The sequence below is a fragment of the Perognathus longimembris genome, chromosome 2, assembly GCF_023159225.1.
Source record: "Perognathus longimembris pacificus isolate PPM17 chromosome 2, ASM2315922v1, whole genome shotgun sequence".
Taxonomy (NCBI): Eukaryota; Metazoa; Chordata; class Mammalia; order Rodentia; family Heteromyidae; genus Perognathus; species Perognathus longimembris.
The window spans coordinates 59,081,515-59,100,907 of NC_063162.1; the positions used below are offsets into that span (position 1 = coordinate 59,081,515).

The following is a 19,393-nucleotide window of genomic DNA, read 5'->3' on the forward strand; positions in this document are numbered from 1 at the left end:
CCTGCCCCAGCTGGCTTTGAACCTTAATCCTAGGAGGAAATGCACTTACTTGAGTAGTCTGCTCCATGCCATTGCTGATTCATGAAGCAGAGGTGGCCTTTGGGGCCTTCAGGTGGCAGTGGAGGCCCCCAGACATTTTATAATCTTCCTGTCTTGTCCCTATTATCATTTGGCCCTTGCCTTCTCCTTTTTCTTTTCCTTCTCTGTATTTATTTTGCATTCATTTTATTTTCTTTCTTCTCCTTGCTTTCTTTTCCCCTAAGACTGGATGCTGGCATTGATAGAGAATGAAGTTGGAAAGGAAACTCAACACACCGGTGGGCAGCGTGCAGATCCACAGTAGTCCCAGAAGCTAGAACACTGTGCTGAGTTAGCCAGATGGTGGGTGGCAGGTTGGGTTGAGATACAATTTTCTTCTTGTGGTGGTTGTGAAAACTCAGTGAAATCAAGTGTACTAAGCCTCTAGTGTGTAGACACACAGTTGATAACAAGTGGCTTTTATGTTTCCACCATAAAATATTTTGATGCACGCTCATCAGTCTTACTGTACAACCATGTGTTCCCATCTCAGGTCTGAGACAAGAGGGTTGCACCTTCTTTTCAGTGTTCCCTGAATAGTTTTGTGTCAGGGACTCGATGTCCATGTTGGATCCATGTCCACGTTGTATTAACTGTGATGGCAGCTCGATGGGGACCTGCAGAGGGCCACTAAGTGCAGTAGGGGAGTTTCTTTGCACCCTGGAATTGATGTACTATGGACCTTCTCATTCTCTAGTGGGCTGTGTGTAGTCAGAGAAAGAGTGAGAGAGAGCATTTGTGTGAGTATGTGTGTACATGTTTGAGTGTACATGCATGTCAGAGTACATATGTCCATGTACATGTGTGTCCACATCTGTGTGTACACGTGTGTTATATATATATCTGTGAGTGAATGTATGAGTGTGCACGTAAGTGTATGTATATGTCTGTATGTTCACTTGTGTGTGTGTGTGTGTGTGTGTGTTTGCCAATCCTGTGGCTTAAACTCAGGGCCTGAGCACTAGCCCTCATTTTTTGTGCTCAAGGCTAGTGTTCTACCATTTGAGCCCCAACTCCACTTCTGACTTTTGCTGGTTAATAGAAAATAAGAATTTCACAGACTTTTCCTGCCTGAGCTATCTTCGAACTATGGTCCTCAAATCTCAGCCTTGTGAATAGCTAGGATAACAGAGCTGAGCACTGGTGCCTGGCTTGGGCTGGCATTTTGTTATTGTTGTTGTTTTTAAACACAGGAGCTATTTGGGACAGGTTGAAGTCTCCTTTTTCTACTGGTTGGGCAGCTTCTTTTTTAAAAAATTGTTTTTTTCTTCCAAAAGCTCATTTTACCAGGCATTGGTGGCCTATACCTGTAATCCTAGCTACTTATGAGGCGGAGATCTAAAAACCATGGTTCAATGCCAGCTTGAGCAGAAAAGTCTGACTGACACTTAACTCTAGTTAACCACCAAAACACTGAGCATGGAGCTGTGGTAGAGCTGTGGTAAACCACCAGCCTTGAGCAGAAAAAGTTAAGCGATAGCCCCAGTTCTGGTGGACACACAAAAGGCTAATTTTTGTTTTATTTCCCTGGGGTCCTCTAGTGAAAGGGGCTGGACGTGGGTGCTAAGTGCTTCCTTCATAGTGCGATGGTGGTAGGAGACAGCGAGAAGACAGAGCTACCCAGAGGCTGCATAACCAGCCCCAGGAGGTCCTGGGAGTCAGGAACTCAGTCACTCATTTTTACAATAACCCTGGGTCTGGGGAAATATTTTTCCAATGATGAAAATTCTGAACTGCGGGGTGGACCCTGGTTCTGCAGTACTGATCACCCACTGAAGGGGGTGCTAGAGGACTGATGTCCTAGTTTCAGAATCCAAGGGTGGGTGATGTGGGCTGGGCAAGGCAGGGATAGCCCAGTGCAGGATGGAGACCATGCACAGCCCAGACCTGCCCTGCCTAGCCTAGGTGTAGTTCCTCCAACTCTCAACCTTCCTAGCCATTTGTGCTTGCACATGCTCCTGGCTCTGGGTGTCTGAACCAGTCTAGCAGGTTGGAGCATCAGGCAGCAAAACCCAGGATGCTAACCAGCAAGGAAAAAAAAAAAGCTGACCTGAAGCAGGCTTCAAACACATTAGAAATGTCATAGAAGTCAAGCTGGTGGCTGGGAGCCATGTGCTCTTTAATAAGGCAACTGTTGCCCAGATGCTGATAGGTGCAAGGGTGGTGGGAGATACAGGTACCTCTAGGTAGCAGCAGCCTTCGTGTGTGTGTGTGTGTGTGTGTGTGTGTGTGTGTGTGCGCGCGTGTGCATGCGTGCGTGTGTGCGTTGTAGTCATTCCTTCCATATGAAAGTCCCGGAGGCATAAGTCCTCTGAGCTGGGTGGAGCTGACACATCCAGGGCAATCAGGATTCTTTAGATGCAAGCAACAAAGACAGGCTCTGGGCAACTCCACTGGGAAGGAATTAATTAGGTTATGCTGTGGGGGGTGGGATGAAGGTGGACCCCAGGATTGGAAGGACCAGTGGAAAAATGAGCTGTGAAAAGTCAGAGTGGCATGGTAAAGTCCCTGCCGCAGGAATGTATAGGTAATTTCCCAAATGGAAATTGGGCTTGCTTAGGAAGGATGCTGGGGGATATAAAACAAAACCAAACCATCAGATGTTTTCTCTTGTCAGAAAGCACTATGATCTGCCCTTCCTTGGGCCAGGTACCAGTGGTTCATGCTTATAATCCTAGCTACTCAAGAGACTGAGATCTGAGGATCACAGTTCAAAGCCCTTGTTGGAAAGCCTGTTTAATTAACTATGTTTAATTAACCAGCAAAAAAAAGCCTGAAGTGGAGTTATGGGTCAAGAGCATTGCCCTTGAGTGAAAAAGCTGAGTGAAAGCACAAGGCCCTGAGTTCAAATGCCAGTATTTGTGCCCCCACCCCACCCTGCCCCAGCTCTGGAAGAGAAAACAGAAGAAAGCAAGCAGAAGCATGTGCACTGTGGGGTAAGGAGCTGCTAGCCTAGGAGACAGAACGAGCGGGATCAAGTGGGATGGAGTGAGGAACGAGGACTGAGGCCTCCAGTGCTGTGATCTCTCCAGGCTGTGTGCGCCTCTGGGTGTGGATGCTGAGCCAGGGCCTCATGGAGCAGAGTTTGGAGCAGGAGCCGATGGCATGGGGCTTCTCACTGCAGGGTTTGCTTGTTGGTAGATGAGCCCAAACCCCAGGAGTTTTCTGCTCTGGGAACAGAAACTTTACTTTCCTGCCTGTCCAGCACCTTTAATTCTAGCCCTGCTCTGATTGATTCCCAGTAAGCATTTCTGCCAGTTGTCTCTGCTCTTCCCTGTATTGGCCATGAATCTTCTGGGTGGTGGGGCTGCTACTCTGGGGCTCTTTCCAGTAGACATCTTGGTCCCCACCTCCCTTAGTTGCTGTCCAAATGACCTATTTGCTCTTCTCCTCCCCGCACTCCCCCTTGGAGGCAGTATGACTCTATCCTTATTTCAGTCAGGAAAGGAGACCAAGAATCAGGTGACTGACTTATCTGATGTTGGCATTAGTGGTGTACTGAGTGACTGTCCCAATGCTTCTCTCTGCAGAGCCCTGTGGCCAAGAGTGTCTGGGCCCTCCATCCCTGGACAATCTCCAATCTCAGGGCGACTCTCAGGGGGCCAGGCTTGCCCTGAAGATGGATGGCTACTGAAGCATTTGCCCTGCTAAGCCCACAAGGCCCTGCTCAACCCTCCAGGCCCTGCTGCTCGCCATGGCTGCTGGGGAGGGGGCTCCTCTGAGCCCTTTGTTGGGGGTCAGGCAGCAACTTAGTGAGCCTGAGCAGAGCCAGGGCTGCAAGCTGGAACTGCTGGAAAAAGCCATCCACCTGGACTCTGAGGCTGTCCCAGGCCTGGGTGGCCAAGATGTGGCCCACACTGAGTCACCAGTACCTAGCAAAGCCATAGCAGGCAAGCTACCACTGGCCAGGAAGGTGCACATGGACCCAAGGCAGAGTGCCTTCATGAAGCTTCCACAGCTCCAGGTGCAGCTGGGGGATTGCCAGGTGTGGGTAGGAGACCACAGAGACCAACCAGATCAACCTGAACCCCAGCAGCAGGCCCTGGACATCCCTAGGGCCCTGGTGAGCGGCAGCACAGTCTGCTCTGTAGGGCCTAGAACCACCAGAGGTGAGCAGAGGAGTGCCTTCAGCAAACCTACCAAGAGCCCAACAGAGAGATGGGGGTGCTTTCCTGTCATCCCAGGAGGAGCACCTGGAGATTCCTTAGGGGCACTCTCAGGACTCCTCACAGCTTCGGACATCCCTTGCTGGGGCGGGCTATCCACTTGCAGGCTCCTGGGTGATGTCTGGAATTTGGGAATGCTGTCACGGAACTCTCTGCTCTGTGGCACTTTCCAAGGGACCCCCATGCTATGGCTGGAACACACCCAGGTCCGAGTACCCACGCCCTTAGCACCCACCACCACGCTCTCAAGGGCCCTCTTGCCATCTCCACTCTCTTCCCCTGGCTTGTCCACCCAGAATTGGTGTGTCAAGTGCAGCCTTGCCTTTCGCCTGACAGCTGACCTTGTCTTCCACATGCGATCTCACCACAAAAGGGAGCACACAGAGGCTGACACACTTCCTAGGAAGCGCAGCAAAGAGGCCCTCATTTGCCAAGTCTGCCATGAGTACTTCCGGGAGCGCCACCATCTCTCAAGGCACATGACTTCTCACAGCTAGCAGGTGGCCTGGGGTCCAGTGTCCAACGGCAAGGAAGATGTGGCCAAAGATGGGCTGGACTGTCTCCAGAGGAGCATTTTGATCACCATCTGAATGAGACAAGGCAATCCATGTGATGTGTTTTGCAGGAAGTGAAGCCATGGATTGAAAGGGTGCATTTTTATTTTCCCTGGTGTTTGAACTCAGGGCCTGGGTGCTGTCCCTGAGCTTTTGCTTAAAATTAACACTACAATTTGAGCTACAGCTTCATTTCAGGCTTTTTGGTGGTTACTTGGAGATAAGAGTCTCACAAACTTTCCTATCTAGGCTGGTTTTGAACATTGATCCTCTGATCTCAGCCTCCAGGCTCACTAGAATTACAGGCCTAAGCCACTGGGGCCCAGCTAAAAGGGTGTATTTTGCTTATGGAGGCTCTTGAGACCCAAGGAGCACAGGAGAGAGAGCTGCTCTTGGCACCTTCCTCTGGTACACACATTTTTGGCTTTGCCTGCTTTAATCTGACCTCTTACATCTGTGAGCTGTGACCTTGGACATGTTCCTTCTGCATAATGTACCTCACTTTTGTCTCTTTTGTAAAATGGTATGGTGATGTTTATGTCTTTGATTTAATTTGTTCTTATTTTCATTTCTTTATTTTTCCTAATGTTGATACTGGGACTTGAACTCAAGGCTTGGGTATTCTCTCTCTTAACCTTTTCACTCAAGACTGACACTCTACCACTTGAGTTAAACCTCTACTTCTGGCTTTTTTCTGGTTAACTGGAGATAAGAGTCTCATGGATTATTCTTCTCTGGCTGGACTATAATCTGTGACCCACAGGTTTCAGCTTTCTGAGTAGCTAGGATTGCAGGAATGATCCCCTGTCTCCTCTGTAGACACAGGTTTTACATTCTCTTTTCATTTGTGTTAGGTATAAAAATCATATAACATAGGTAATATCCATCTCTGAAGTGAGCCTTTTGTTTAAAAACATAAGTCATTTTTTGCTAAGCTTGTGTTGTGGCCCTAAGAGAATTTTCAGAAACCAGTTGAATAGGAATGGGGGCCTGCTCAGGCAACAGGAGAAGGAGGGAGAAGAGTTTTGCATCTGGCGTTTCCTTCCTCTGCATTCTGGGTTTTCCTGGGGCTGCAGGCAGAAGGCCGCTGGCGTCCAATCCGTTTCTGGCCTAAGCTGAATGGATTAGGCTATTTTCAGTCCAGGCCGCTCTGGGCCTTAGGCCACGTGGCAGCTAAGTCCCTTCGGAAGTGGGAGGGTCGCAGCTGGAGGGACTTGAAGGTAGCTCCTCCCTGTCCAGGAGTGTTTGGGCTGCATAGCTTTCCTTTCATTCCATTCCAACTATGTGGGCACCTTGGGGACTAACAAAGACAAGCCTGTATGCTTGCATGCCACTGTCAGGGAGCTGGCTTCTGGGCTGTCCAGCTTCAGCGAGGGGAACAATGTCAACTAATGTTGGCTGGATCCTAGATCAACTCATAATTTTCAAAGCCTCAAATGTAATTTGTGCACGTGTGTGTATTGTGTATTCCAGTACTAGGGCTTGAATTCAGGGCCTGAGTTCTTAGCTTTTTTGCTCAAGGCTGACACTACCACTTGAGCCACTGCTCTCCTTCCAGCTTTTTGGTGGTTAGTTAGAGATAAGAGTCTCCTGTACATTTTTGCCTGGGCTGTCTTTAAACTGTGGTCCTCAGATCTCAGACTCCTGAGTAGCTAGGATTATAGGAGTAAGCCAGAGGTTCTTGGCTCAAATGTAGCTTCATCTCTCCCATTTAACAGATGAGAAAACAGAGACTCAGAGAGGTAAAGTAAGTCACTCAGTATTGCACAGACCAGTATTGTGGCTGGGCTGGTCTTCCCTCCCAGACAGGCTGACTTTGGAACCTGGGATCCTAACTACTTTATTGTTGCTTAGTGGCTGTTTCCCCACAGGCACAGAGCGGGAGAAATATTCTGCAAATTCATGGAGCATGCTTGCAAGTGTGTGTGTGTGTGTGTGTGTGTGTGTGTGTGTGTGTGTGTGTGTGAGTGTGTGTGTGTGTAGATGGGCAAATACTGAGTGGTCTAAAGAAAGACAATTGTTCACTGTGCTGAGTGAGTGGCCTGGAGCAGGTGGCTGAACTTGCTGCTCCTCAGCAGTCTCCAAACAGGCTAAGGCTCAGAAGACAGAGAAATACAAACACTCTGTCTTTCTGTCCCTTTCCCTGTGGAAGATCCCCAGGACCTATGCCATTCGTCAATGCTTACAACCCTAGCACCATGCATTAAACCCAATCAGCCCCCTAGAAGTCTATGGCAATGTGAGCCAAAGAAATCCAGTGACACAAAAAGAAAATCTAGGAAAAGAACAAAGGCAACACTGGCCAGTGATGGTGACAAAGGATTAGGTGCTCTGTGATCTCATTTATTTAATCTTTGGGAGTAATGGGCTTGCAAGTGATGACATGTGATCATTAGGAAAGGCTAGAAAACAGCAAAGTATTTACAAAGGTAAAATCAATATCCAGAATTTTGTCACTTCGAAGGGACCATGATGAAAATGCATGTGATCTTTGGAGAGGTATCTATGTATACATCTATCCATCTACCTATCTTTTGTATCTATGTGTTCATCTATGTATCTATTATCTAGCTCTCAACAGTCTCTCACTATCTATTTTCTGTCTATCTATCATCTAGCCACCTGTGTATCTATTTATCATCTACCTATTGCTACCTTGTATCTTCTATCTGTCTATCTATGGAGAAATGAAGGAAGAGAGAGAAGTCCTTCAACTTAAGGATGCAAGTATTGGAAAGTAGCCACACATTTACCTGAAGATGAAAAGGTCTTAAAATGTAAGGTCACATTGTACACATCCCAAATTTTAGGAGGATTCTACTTGACCTTATTTGAATATAGCAGAAAAACCAAGGGACTTTGCTGAGATTTTACCCTGGATCAGACAGAGTTTGAGTAGGGTCAGCTCAAGGGTTGCCCTACAGAAACCCGCTCGACACCCCCTGGACTACATCGCTCACGCCCTGTAGGCTGGTGAGGTCAGGGTTGCTCCCTAACCCAGCAGGAGTTGTCTTTGGGGAGCTTTGCAGATCCAACAGGGCTGGCAGCTCCTGCATGACCTTGGCACATGCCAACATCACACAACACTGGTGAATGAACATCACTGCCGTTGGGGGCCCTGGGCTCCTGGATGCCCCCTTTACATGACCAGCCTCCCCTCCATCAGGTCTGTGGAGGCCAGAGGTCGTTGTTTTTGAGTTCTTGATCTCTAGCACAACAGGGCTCTCTGAATCCCAGAGCACCAGCTAGGGGCCTTGCTTCCCCATGTCACCTCTGGACTCCCTTGGTCCCTCCCTGGGCCTGCTGAGACTTTCTTCCTATGCATATAGAAATTTTTGTGTCACAATGTATCTAAACTCAGTGCCAGGGGTCCTGCCGCTGTCAGGCAGGATGAGGCTAGGACGAGCAGAGCAGTGCTGCCCCCGAGGGCTACACAGCATGGCAGGAGAGAGACAGCCACAGGTCAGTGTAGACAGAGGCTTAGCAGGGACAGAATGCACAAAGACTGGAAGCCTCTGGGCCCTCAGGAGCCCCAGCTGCAGGTAGCCCCCAAACACTGGAAATGTGCGGATCTATCCTGTCATCGGAACTTCACAGCCCTTTCCAAAGACTTGGTACAAAAACATGGTATTCGACCGGGTGCTAGTTTAGGTCCATGCCTGCAATCCTAGCTACTCAAGAGAGAGATCTAGAGGACTGAGTTGTGAGGCCAGCTGAGCAGAAAAGTCTGTGAAACTCCAACTCCAAAATAACTAGCTAAAAGCTGATCCAGAGGTGTGCCTCAAGTAGTACAGAACCAGCCAAGCAAGCAAGCTAAGCAAGCATTAGGTCCTTAATTCAAACCTTGGTACCAGCCAAAACAAACAAAAAAACCCATGCCATTCATCATAATTGCTATACTGATTATTGGTGAAATAACACTACTGTGGATATAAATTAATATAGCTCATACTGGGTTAAATAAATCATACTGATGGTCTTCAACTTATGTTGCTTTGACTTGTGAATTTTTAACTTTACAGTAAGTTTATCCAGGTGTAAAATGCATTGTGTGTGTGTGTGTGTGTGTGTGTGTGTGTGTGCACATGCCTGCATGCATTGGACCTGGGGCTTGAACTCAGGGCTTAGGCATTGTCCCTAAGTTTTTTGCTCAAGGATCGTGTTCTATCATTTGAGCCACAGATCCACTTCTGGCTTTTTGGTGGTTAATTGGAGATAAGAGACTCACAGACTTTCCTACCCAGACTGGCTTTTAATCATGATCCTCAGATCTCAGCCTCCTGAGTGGCTAGGATTATAGACGTGGGCCACTGGCACCTAGCTTAAATGCATTTTTGACTTAGCAATATTGTTTAGTCAAGATGAGTTTATAGGAATATGACTCCATTGTAAACCAAGGTGCTTCTTGCTGTCCCGTTAAGAATATACTATTAAAATGAGTAACCTGCTTCATTTGCACTTTATAGAAGTACCTTCTAGAAAATGTCAGCGGGGTTATTTTCTTTTCCCATCATTCTATCCATAGAGCTGCTGTTGGTAGAAATCTGACGGCCATGGCTTGGGTGGGGGTGGGGCTGGATTTTACCTCCCCAAATAACTACATAGGTAGATTAAGTGGGGGGGGGGAGTGTTCCTGTCTATGTGGGTCCAAGCAGGGAGGGTCAGGGCAGGAGTGAGTAGTGAGGGGATGAAACCTAAGGGTGCCCTCCATGCTCAGCCTTGTTGAAGCTGAGCAGGCTGCTGGGGCTTCAGTGGGGATTTTCTGGTATAGCGCAACATGCCAGCCTTGATTCTATCTGTACAAGCCCCCCCACCCACCCCCAAGTACCTCACAGACCTCACCCTTGAAGGGCATGCTGGAGTGTCTCCTTTGCTTTGGAGAGGGCCACTTCTGCAGGAATGAGCACATGGGGGGTCACACCCACCCCTTCCCAATAGCTGCCATCTGCAGCTCCCACCGAGCGGGCGGTGGGGATGGTGATGTACAGGTGGGTGTCATCCACGTGGTAGGTCTGTGGTGGCTGGCAGCCCCCACTGGTCACCTCCCCAATGACCAGGGCCCGGCCCAGCCTCTTCATGATGTAGGTAAACTCTTCCGCTGCTCCAGCCGTCATGCCACTGGTCAGAATGATGACACTCTTCTTGGAGCCGTAGCGTTCACCTGGAAGACAGAGACCCTTCAGTGTAGGGTCATCACCGCCCAGAGGCCGGCCTTCTCTGTGCTGGCCAGCCACAGGGGGTGGGGCTGGGGTGGAACCCCCGAGTACCCACGTCCACATGTAGGGCCCTGGGTTCTCACTGAACTCTCTGTAAATGGAAAGGGAAGTGTGTGCAGAATTACAGGCATTTCAGTGTCTGAGGGGCAGCTCCCACTCTCCCCACCCCCCCGACCCCAGCCAGGCAGATTCTTTCATCAATAGAGGAAGGGAAGAAGAAAAATATTGACTTTCCTTAAGAGCCAACGTGTATTTCATCTTCTTAAATAATGCGAGCCCTGGGATCTGACCTTTTAATTCCCCTTTTGATTTGGACCCTCAGAATGGCAAAATTCAGGACTTAGCATCAGTCGCCCTGCCCTCCAGGGTGGCACAATCTAATAGCCATCAATGCCATTTGAGGGTTCTCAAGTATATGACACAAGTACAAAGAAAACAGATTAGCCAGGTGCCAGTGCCTGAGATTTGCTGTTAAAATCCAGCCTGAGCTGGAATCCATGAGATGCTTATCTTCAATTAGCTACCAACAAAGAAACTAGAAGTAAACCTGTGGCTCAAGTGGTAGAGCACTAGCCTTGAGTGAGAAAGCTAAAGAACGGTGCTCAGGCTCTGAGTTCGAGCCCCAATATAGCCACAAAAAAGAAAAGAAAGCAAATTAAGTTAAGTTTGATTGTGTATTATTTAACCTAAGACATTCAACATATGTTTCTTTTGAATGTAACCAAATGAAAAGCATTAATGAAGTATTTTGCTTACTTTCTTGTCCCCATTTCTGTTCCCCAATAACATATCTTCCAAGTTTGGTGAGCATAAGATGGCCCTTGGCTCCCACAGTGGACCTCAAAGTTCCAGTATCTTACCACCTTTCATATGAGTTAATTTCAATTTCTGGCCACAAATACTGGCTTGGATGTGGGATTCACCTGGCTCTGATCTTTGCTTACATTTTGCAATATTGTTGAGTATGGGTCTTAGAAGCTACCATAAAGTAGTGTGTAAGAAGTGCACCCCTGTTGTCTCTCCAGTGCCATCTTGTGGTCAGATCTGAGAATTATTGGTTTGCATGCTGAGCTGGAGAGGGATGGAGGTCATCACCCAGGAAGGGGTTTTGAGAATTCTGGGACTATAAAGCTCAGGGGGGTGGGGGGGGGGCTGCCTCTGTTTCTCCAGACACATCTCTGGGACAAGGCTGGAAAGGGAAGGCTGGAAAGCTAATGGATTTAGTGATTGGCTGGAGAGATGCTTCTATTTCTGTGGTTTTAGTGCCCAGAGTTTGTGGTCATGCCGGCATTAGAGGGTAATGTTCATGTTGGCTCCTTCATTTATGAGCTGAGTGACTCCAAACAAGATATTCAATCTAGCCAACTGCCATCTTTCTCCTCCAGAAAATGAGTACCACAGACAGTGGGCAGAGACTAAATGTCATTATACCAAATGCATAGTTCTGAATAGGAGATTATGTTCTTTTGGTCACTGTTACTTTGACTTAATCTCAAGCTGTCTTTCTCCAATTTTTCAGAAACATCTAGAAGCATAACTGGAAGGGGAAGTCTTCACATACCTGTGAGCTGAGTATGGGTCCAGAGTTCGGTGACAGAATCGTTGGGCCGGCTGTAGATCCTGTCCAGCAGAACTGGAGGGCCCTCATCAAAGAAGTAGGAGCATAGGGCAGAGATGGAGGAGGTAGGGCCGCCGATGTTGAACCTGAGGAAAAGGAAGTGGGGCCCACAGTAGAGGGGAGCTCACAGGGGAGCTTTAGTACCCCTCTGCAGTAGCCCTCTACAGCAAGAACCCTTGCTTTGTGTAGACTTTAAATTCTAGACAGCCTAAGTGTAGTGTCTCTTCCTCCCCCTTCAGAATTTCATAGATGGGGCATGGCCTGGAGTGATTCCCAGAGTCAGTCTCTTAAGACCAAGAGACTTTGTGGTCAAATACATTAAGAAACTACTAAATACTGTATGTACCCTTTACCCTTTCCTTTGATCACATATTTTAATACAGTGTGTGTGTGTGTGTGTGTGTGTGTGTGTGTGTGTGTGTGTGTGTGTGTCTGTGTACTGGTCTTGAACTAAGGGCCTGGGCATTGTCCCTGAGCTTTTGTGCTCAAGGCTAGCACTTTACCACTTGACTCACAGCTCTACTCTCTGGATTACAGGTGATAAATTAGAGAAAAGAGTCTTACAGACCTTCCTACCTGGAATGGCTTTGAATTATGATCTTCAGATCTCAGCCTCCTGAGTGGCTAGGATTACAGATGTGAGCCACTGGCACTTGATGGCCTTCTTGTCTTTAAAAATAAGTGTGATAGCCAGGTGCTGGTGGCTCCCACTTGTAATCCTAGCTACTACAGGAGTTGAGATCTGAGGATCATGGTTCAAAGGCAGCCTCTGTAGGTAAGTCCATGGGACACTTATCTCCAATTAATCGCCAAAGAGCTGAAGTGGGACTGTGGCTCAGGTGGTAGAGCTCACTAGCTAGCCCAAGCCCTGAGTTCAAACCCCAGTACCAGTACTCAGTATTTAATCAGAAAAGAACAGTGTCTTAAATGTTCCCTGAAGTGCTTGATGTACAAAATAGTCAGAGAATCATAGGATTCATATTTCTGGGCACTCATTAAACCATCTAGTGTGAAATTATTTGCCTTCCAGAGGAAAAGAACCAACCTTGGAGATTTTGCCGCCACCTAGTGGTGACTGTGAGCCATGCACCTGGTCTGGGTGCTCCCAGCCCACTTAGCCTGGTGCCTCTCCCATCTGCAGCCAGGGTTGGTGGGAAGGGTCTCCATCAGAGAGGAACAGCCTGCCCCTCTCCAGGCCACATACAAGATGGACCTGGGAGTCACAGGAGGCTTGAGCCTGCGGGCTTTTCTACATGGTGCCGGCAGGAGCCTGAGCAGCTGCTCCATGATAAGAGATCTGCATAGTATGTATGTTCTCATGGAAAATAAGGGGCATCGCTAGATCTTCCCAATGACCATGTGGGGCTGCAAAGAGGAGTTCTTTTAGCAGAAAAAGTGGTTTATGTTCAATTTATCTCTGCACCTCTTGTCTTGCAGTTGTCACAGGGAAGGCTGTAATAGGTTGATTTTGTATAATCTGGCTACAGCTACAGATGGAGAGTTTGGCTGCCCTAAACATGATTGGTCATCAGAACAACATGGGAAGCCTGTCAACCATACTGACTATTTCTGCTCCTAGAGTTTCTGATATAAGAGCCTGGGTGGGACCCAGGTATCAGCATTTTAAATATTTTCCCTCCCATCTGATTGCAGTAACCAGAACCAGAAATACACATTGAGATCATTAGAGGAGCTTAAACAAAGCATCAGTGTGGGGGCCCTACTGTCCAATTTGATCTGAACGTCTGCTCTGTGGTCCAGAGCCCTAGTAGGCAGGTGTCCCAGTCCCTCTCAGCTCCTTGGACTATGTCTCAGGGTACTCTTCCTTTCCTAATGCAGCCCACATTTCTGGATGTGGCCCAGAACCACTTCTCAGACCCACTGACCTCATGTCAATGATCAGGGCATCCGTATGCACAATCTTCTTCCAGATGTGCTCCACCAGCAGCTCTGAGACCTGGGTGAGCAGCTCACAGTCCCCAAACATGTCAAATCTCAGGTAGCCAATGTTGTCCTCCAGCACGTTAGTGTGGAAAGAGAATTTGATCAGGTCTTCAAAGACTTCTGGGGAGGGGATCTAGGAGAATGAGAGGCACAGCTCAGCACCAGGAGGGCCAATCGCAGAACCCATAAGGGGAAGCCATGGGTCCATTTTTTTTTATATGTGTGTGTGCTGGTACTTGGCTTGAACTCAGAGCCTGGGCACTGCCCCTTAGCTTTTCCACTCAAGACTAGAACTCTATCACCTGAGTTATACCTGTAAGGATTGGCTTCAAACTATGATCCTCAGATCTCAGCCTTTTGAGTACCTAGGATTACAGGCATGAGCTACTGGTACCAGGCTATGGGTTCCCTTTATATCCCGAGAAACCCAAAGGGAATGGGTAGGAAACTAACATCTCTGGAGGATATGGGCCAGGGACTTTTCCAATGGCTTATCATATAAATTACTATGTGGGAGGTGGGCCTGGGGGATCAGCAGTCTCCTTGCCCAGCATGCTCAGATCTGCTCACCCCACATCATGGTGTTCAGAGCTGAAGATTTTACATAGAGTCTCCTCTCTGGCTCACCAGTGCCCCTCTCCCCCAGGCTCATCTTCCTCTCTAACACTGGATAGGAAGGGGCGGCAAAGTTACCTTTTCTAGGGGCCAGGCCCTGGGCTAGACACTTTGCAGCTTGTAATTATCTCACTCACAGTCACCTTGTATAGGTGATCTTATTCTACTCTTTCCATGAGGACCCTGAAGCACGGAGAGATTAAGTAACTTGTCTGAGGTTACACAGCATGAAGGGATGAAGACAGATCCAAACTGTGGACCTTGGCTGCGATGGAAAGGAACAAGCGGGAAATGTGGAAATTGGGGGCTCTGTAAGTCAGCCTAGGCTCCTCCTGTATGGATGGAAACCCTGCCCCAGCCCCTGACAGCAGCACACTGTCCATCCTCCCAGTGGGCCGCCTTGCAGCAGCCTTCCTTGCAAGTGAGCACATAAGGCCCATGTCTCCAGGGTGACCTTTGGCCACTGGTACTGCTGGATTTCTTTTACTTGCAGAGGGACAGCTCCAGGTTGTGTTGCTCACACCTGTGAGGGTCCTGGTGAGTTCACCCTGCTATCTTCAGCAAAGTAGCATCAGAAATGCGTCTCCTGCCTCCTCCACCCTCCCATAGGGCTTCCTGCTCATGAGCACCTGCCCGATCAGCTGTGAGCTGTCAAGGCCTCCTCTTGGGTCTCCTTTCAAGGAAGCCAGGGCCACACTGCCCTGCCACTCACTGTGAACACACACACACACACACACACACACACACACACACACACACACAGCATCACCCATGAGAAAACAGTATGGAGAGATGTCAACAGTCAACAGTGCTGCTTTTGACAGTGCTTACCGTGTGTGGCCCCTGGTGAATCTTGGCATTGGTCCAGAGAAGTTTCCCTCACCCACTCACAGCAGCAACACTCTACCTTATTTTGACTATAACAACCTTCTTCGGAAATTCTCACCTCTGGACGAGGCCTGTGCACACTTTAAAGGAGCTGTGCACTGTGGGAAGGAGGAGGTGTGCAGTGGGCTCAGGGCGCATGCTCTGCACTGTGAGGGGAGGAAGAGGTGGGCAGTGGCTCAGGGTGCATGCTCTGCACTGTGGGGGGGGGTGAGCATTGGGCTCAGGGCGCATGCTCGGCACTGTGGGGGGGGGAGGTGGGCATTGGGCTCAGGGTGCATGTTCTGCACTGTGGGAGGGAGTAGGTGGGCAGTAGCTCAGGGAGCATGTTCTGCACTGTGGGAGGGAGGAGGGAATCAGTGGCTTAGGACCCATGCTCTGCACTGTGTGGGGGAGGAGGTGGGCAGTGGCTCAGGGCACATGCTCTACGCTGTGTGTGGGAGGAGGTGGGCAGTGGCTCAGGACGCATCCTCTGCACTGCTTTGATCCATACAAACCCTTGAAGCAAGTAGGATGAGTGTGAACACAAAACCTCACATTTGCAGTGGAGGAAACCACGGCTTAGGCCCTCAGGAGACTTACTGACTCCCCTCTTCCCCAACGTTGATGCTGAAAACCCTTGCAAACTCTTGCCTTCCAACCCAGTTCACACTGGGCTCTCTTGAGCACAAATGCTCTGCAGTGGTGTTCAGAACCCAAGCATAGAGAGTAGATGGGACACGGTGACAGACAAGAAGAAGACATGACTGGCAAATCTCATGGAAGAAGGCTATGGTCCTGCACTAGGCACAATTCACTCCCAGGATGGGGTGAGGCTTGGCCTCCCTTGCATCTCACCTGCATGGGCACAATCCCAGGAATGCGATCCTTGGCGTCCTCGGGGATGTGGGCTGTCTTCAGGTGTGGGTCCCCAGAGAGCATCTGCAAGTCGGCTCCCAGCATCTCAGCCAGGGCCCCTTCGGAGGTTACCCTTGCATAGCGACTCTGCAGACGGCTCAGTTTGGCAGCCATCTTGGCCCCCAGCTCAGGGGATGCATAATTATCAGCCACCAGCTTCCCAGCTGTCTGTAGCACGGTGGGCACCTTGGCACGCAGTGCCACTATGTCCTGGGCTGTGGAGAGGGCCTCGCTCATGGGTACCGTGATGTCAGGCTCCACACCAGCCAGATCCCAGGCCTCACCAGTGGTGGCACTGAGAGCCATCTGAGTGGGCATTGAGGCATACAAGGGGCTGTTTCCCACCTGGTAGATGCCTACAGAGAGTGCGCCCCCAGCCGTGGGCTCCCCGATGACGGTGGCCCTCTGCAGGTCCTGCATGGTGTGAGCAAATGCCTCTGCTGCCGAGCCGCTGGTGTGGCTCATCAGGATGTAGAGGTCCTTGTGGGGTCCGTAGCGCTGCCCAGCAGCCTGGGGCATGGTCCACACCTTCGTGACTCTTGAGGTGGCTCTGTCAAAGATGGAGTAGAGGTGCTGAGGGGGCTCTGCCTCAAAGAAGTAGGAACAGAGCAGGGGGACGGCGGAAGAGTAGCTGCCGGGGTTGTAACGCAGGTCCACAACCAGGGCGGCTGTGTCTACCAGCTTCTGCCAGACTAGCTTCACCAGCTGCGGCCCAATGGCCTTCACGGTCTCCAGCTCAGCCATGGCATCGAAACGCAGGTAGCCAAGCCGGCCTGGGAGCACCTCGGTCTTGAACAGAGCCTCGATAAGGTAGGAGAGCTCCTCGGGAGATGGCACAGCAGGGGGTGGCAGGGCCACCTCCTCTGCCACCAGCTCTCCCGGGCTGTGGAACACAAGCAGGCGATGATCCTCAGAGACCTCCTGCAGGTCAGCCGTGAGCTGCGAGGCCAGAGATTCCAAGTCCACTGCCGTGCGGTAGGCTCCCCGGGCCAGTTTAGCCCGAAGCAGGGCGCTGGTTTGCCCCACCACCTCGGGTCGGGCATAATGGGCCTCCAGCAGGTGCCCTGTGCCCTCCACCAAGGCTCCGAGGCTGCGGTGAAAGTCTAACACTTCTCGGGCTCTGTCCAGGGCCTCCTCAGCCAACACAATGGCATCGGGCACCACGCCGCCCCCCAGCCAGCCCTCCCCGTGGTTGTCGATGAAGGTGAGCACCGGCACGATGAGTACTAGGCCTCCTTCAGGTGCCTCCAGCAGCGGCACCATGCACGTGTGCAGCAGGCTGCCCGCTGTGATCTCCCCCACCAGGGTGGCCCACCCCAGCGACTGCATGAGGAAGGCGAACTCCTCCGCGGCTGTGGCGGTGCGGTGGCTGGTGAGCAGGTACACGCCGCGCTGGTTGCCATAGCGAGGGCCCAGGAGCTCCCGGTGGCTGAAATGCTCCTGTGTGACATTGGTCCGGCGGTCATAGGTGGTGAACAGGCGCACAGGCCCATCCTCAGGACCCTGGAAGTAAGACAGCAGCAGAGGCACAGCTGAGGAGGGGCCCCCAGGGTTATGGCGCAGGTCCATGATGAGATGCTCTGTGTCCTGCAGCGGAGCCCACACCTGGCGCAGCACGTAGGGACCCAGCGCCCCGAGCACGGAGGCGTCTGCAAACTTGTCAAAACGCAGGTAGCCCACATTGCCCGGTAACACAGACACCTGGAACACAGAGTCGATCAGGGCACTCCGGGCAGCCTCGTCATGGGGCACTTCAGGGCCTGTCGTTGGGGGATTTTCTGCTCCAGCCTCTGGCCCTGAAGAAGTTTCTCGGGGCCCAATGGCCCGCACCAGGAGGCGAGGGTCTTCAGACACAGCCTGCAAGCCGGCATTGAGCTTGGTGACCAGATCCTCCTCAGAGACTACCGCAGAGTAATCCATGCCGGCCAGATGGTGCAGCAGGGCCGGCACACGGTCCACTAGAGTGTAATAGTCCTGCAGGGCCTCCTGCAGGCGCTGGATGACCCCTGGCAGGGCACGGCGCAGGGTGAGGATGGCCAGGGCCTTCTCCAGAGCCTGCTCGGCCGGGGTGCCCACACAGGGTAACACCCCACTGCCCTCCCATGTCTGGCTGCCTCCACCCAGGGGCCCCAGAGATCTGGATACAGGGACGGTAAGGAAGAAGTCAGACTGACCTATCCTTAGCTTCTGGAGGTCCAAGGCTCCCCCCTCGGTCCGCTCCCCCACCACAATGGCCCTGCGCATCTGCTTGAGGATGTAGGCAATGTCCTCAGCCACACCTCCAGTGTGGCCGCTGGTTAGGACCACCACATCCTTCTCGGCACTGTATCTTTCCCCCAGGACCTTGGGCAAGGTCCAGATCTCCGTGGTGGTGTTGGAAGGGCGATCGTAGATGGTATCCACATGCAAGACCGTGTTCCCAGGGTGCAGGTAGGATATGACATAGGGGATTCCGGAGACGTGGCCGCTAGTGCAGTGTCGCAGATCCAGCACCAAGGCAGATGTGCCCATGAGTTGCCTCCACACATGGGCCACTAAGAAATTCCCCAGCTTGCTTAACACCTCCTGGCCTGGGAGGTCATCCACCCTCAGGTAGCCCACATTTCCCTCTAGGACCTCATGGTGGATCTTCTCCTGCAGCCATGTTAGCAGTTGCTCTTGAGTGAAGTTGCCAAGTGCTGTGGTTTGCCGGGGAGCCTCAAGGGTGCTGGGTTCATAGGAGATCACCAGGCGTGGGTCATTCAGGGAGCTCTGCACACCGGCTGTCAGCACGTGGGCCAGTGTCTGAGGATCCGAGATGCCCAGAATCTCCCGACTCTTCATGGCTTGCTGGATGGCTGCCTGCATCCCCATCAGGTTCTCTGGGAAGCAGTAGTTATCCAGGAGGACCTTGGCCATATCCAGGACCAGGCTGGGCTGGAACAGGTGTGTGGGGCCCGCCAGGCCACAGAGCAGCATGGACAAGATGAGGACCCATTCTTTCATCATTGGGACCCCAGGAGACTGGCTCCTGAACAGAATCTTGCTTTATAGAGTGAAGATCTATGCTCAGCTCTGAGAGCTGCCTCCCTTCCTTGTCCTTCTCAGTGGGCAGACAGAAGGTTTAGGGCTCAACTCAGGAGCGGAGATGAGGCTTCCAGCTCCCGTAAGCCTTTAATCCTGTCTAATTCAAGTGCACCATCCTGTGGCAGACTGGAGAGAAGGGGCCAGAGTGATTTGATTGGGAGGATTGGTGGAGCTCATCTTGTTGAGCCTCCCTGTATACAATAATGTGAACAACATGTTTATTTTGAGTTCCCTGCTGTGTTTTACACAATGATACATTACACCAGAGCTTCCTAAAGCAATGTTATTAACTGAGAAAGGAATACGATGAACCCACAGATCCATAGCATTTCCTCACCCTTCTGGATGACCTCT

At 50.8% G+C, this 19,393-nt stretch overlaps 2 protein-coding genes across 2 annotated transcripts; one reads left to right on the forward strand and one right to left on the reverse strand.

The window, feature by feature from the left end:
- Window positions 1-3,772: 3,772 nt before the first annotated feature.
- On the forward strand, window positions 3,773-4,908 carry Znf488 (zinc finger protein 488). Its single transcript, XM_048336904.1, has one exon. It carries the CDS (start codon window positions 3,773-3,775, stop codon window positions 4,739-4,741), a length of 969 nt encoding a protein of 322 aa, XP_048192861.1. The 3' UTR covers window positions 4,742-4,908.
- Window positions 4,909-9,636: 4,728 nt separating this feature from the next.
- Window positions 9,637-18,961, reverse strand: Rbp3 (retinol binding protein 3). The gene is made up of 4 exons (XM_048336003.1): window positions 15,914-18,961; window positions 13,519-13,709; window positions 11,576-11,718; window positions 9,637-9,959 (listed from the first exon to the last, which is right to left on the reverse strand). The coding sequence occupies exons 1-4, from the start codon at window positions 18,959-18,961 to the stop codon at window positions 9,637-9,639; spliced, it is 3,705 nt and encodes a 1,234-aa protein (XP_048191960.1).
- Window positions 18,962-19,393: the final 432 nt, after the last annotated feature.

Bases quoted from the DNA above. Each gene is read 5' to 3' on its own strand.
- Znf488 (XM_048336904.1), top strand. From the start codon at position 3,773: ATGGCTGCTGGGGAGGGGGCTCCTCTGAGCCCTTTGTTGGGGGTCAGG.
- Rbp3 (XM_048336003.1), bottom strand. From the start codon at position 18,961: ATGATGAAAGAATGGGTCCTCATCTTGTCCATGCTGCTCTGTGGCCTG. The intron at 13,710-15,913 runs GTGAGATGCAAG...TCATTCTCCTAG, and splicing joins CTGGGATTGTGCCCATGCAG to ATCCCCTCCCCAGAAGTCTT. The intron at 9,960-11,575 runs GTATGTGAAGAC...TCTGTCTTCCAG, and splicing joins GACCCATACTCAGCTCACAG to GTGAACGCTACGGCTCCAAG.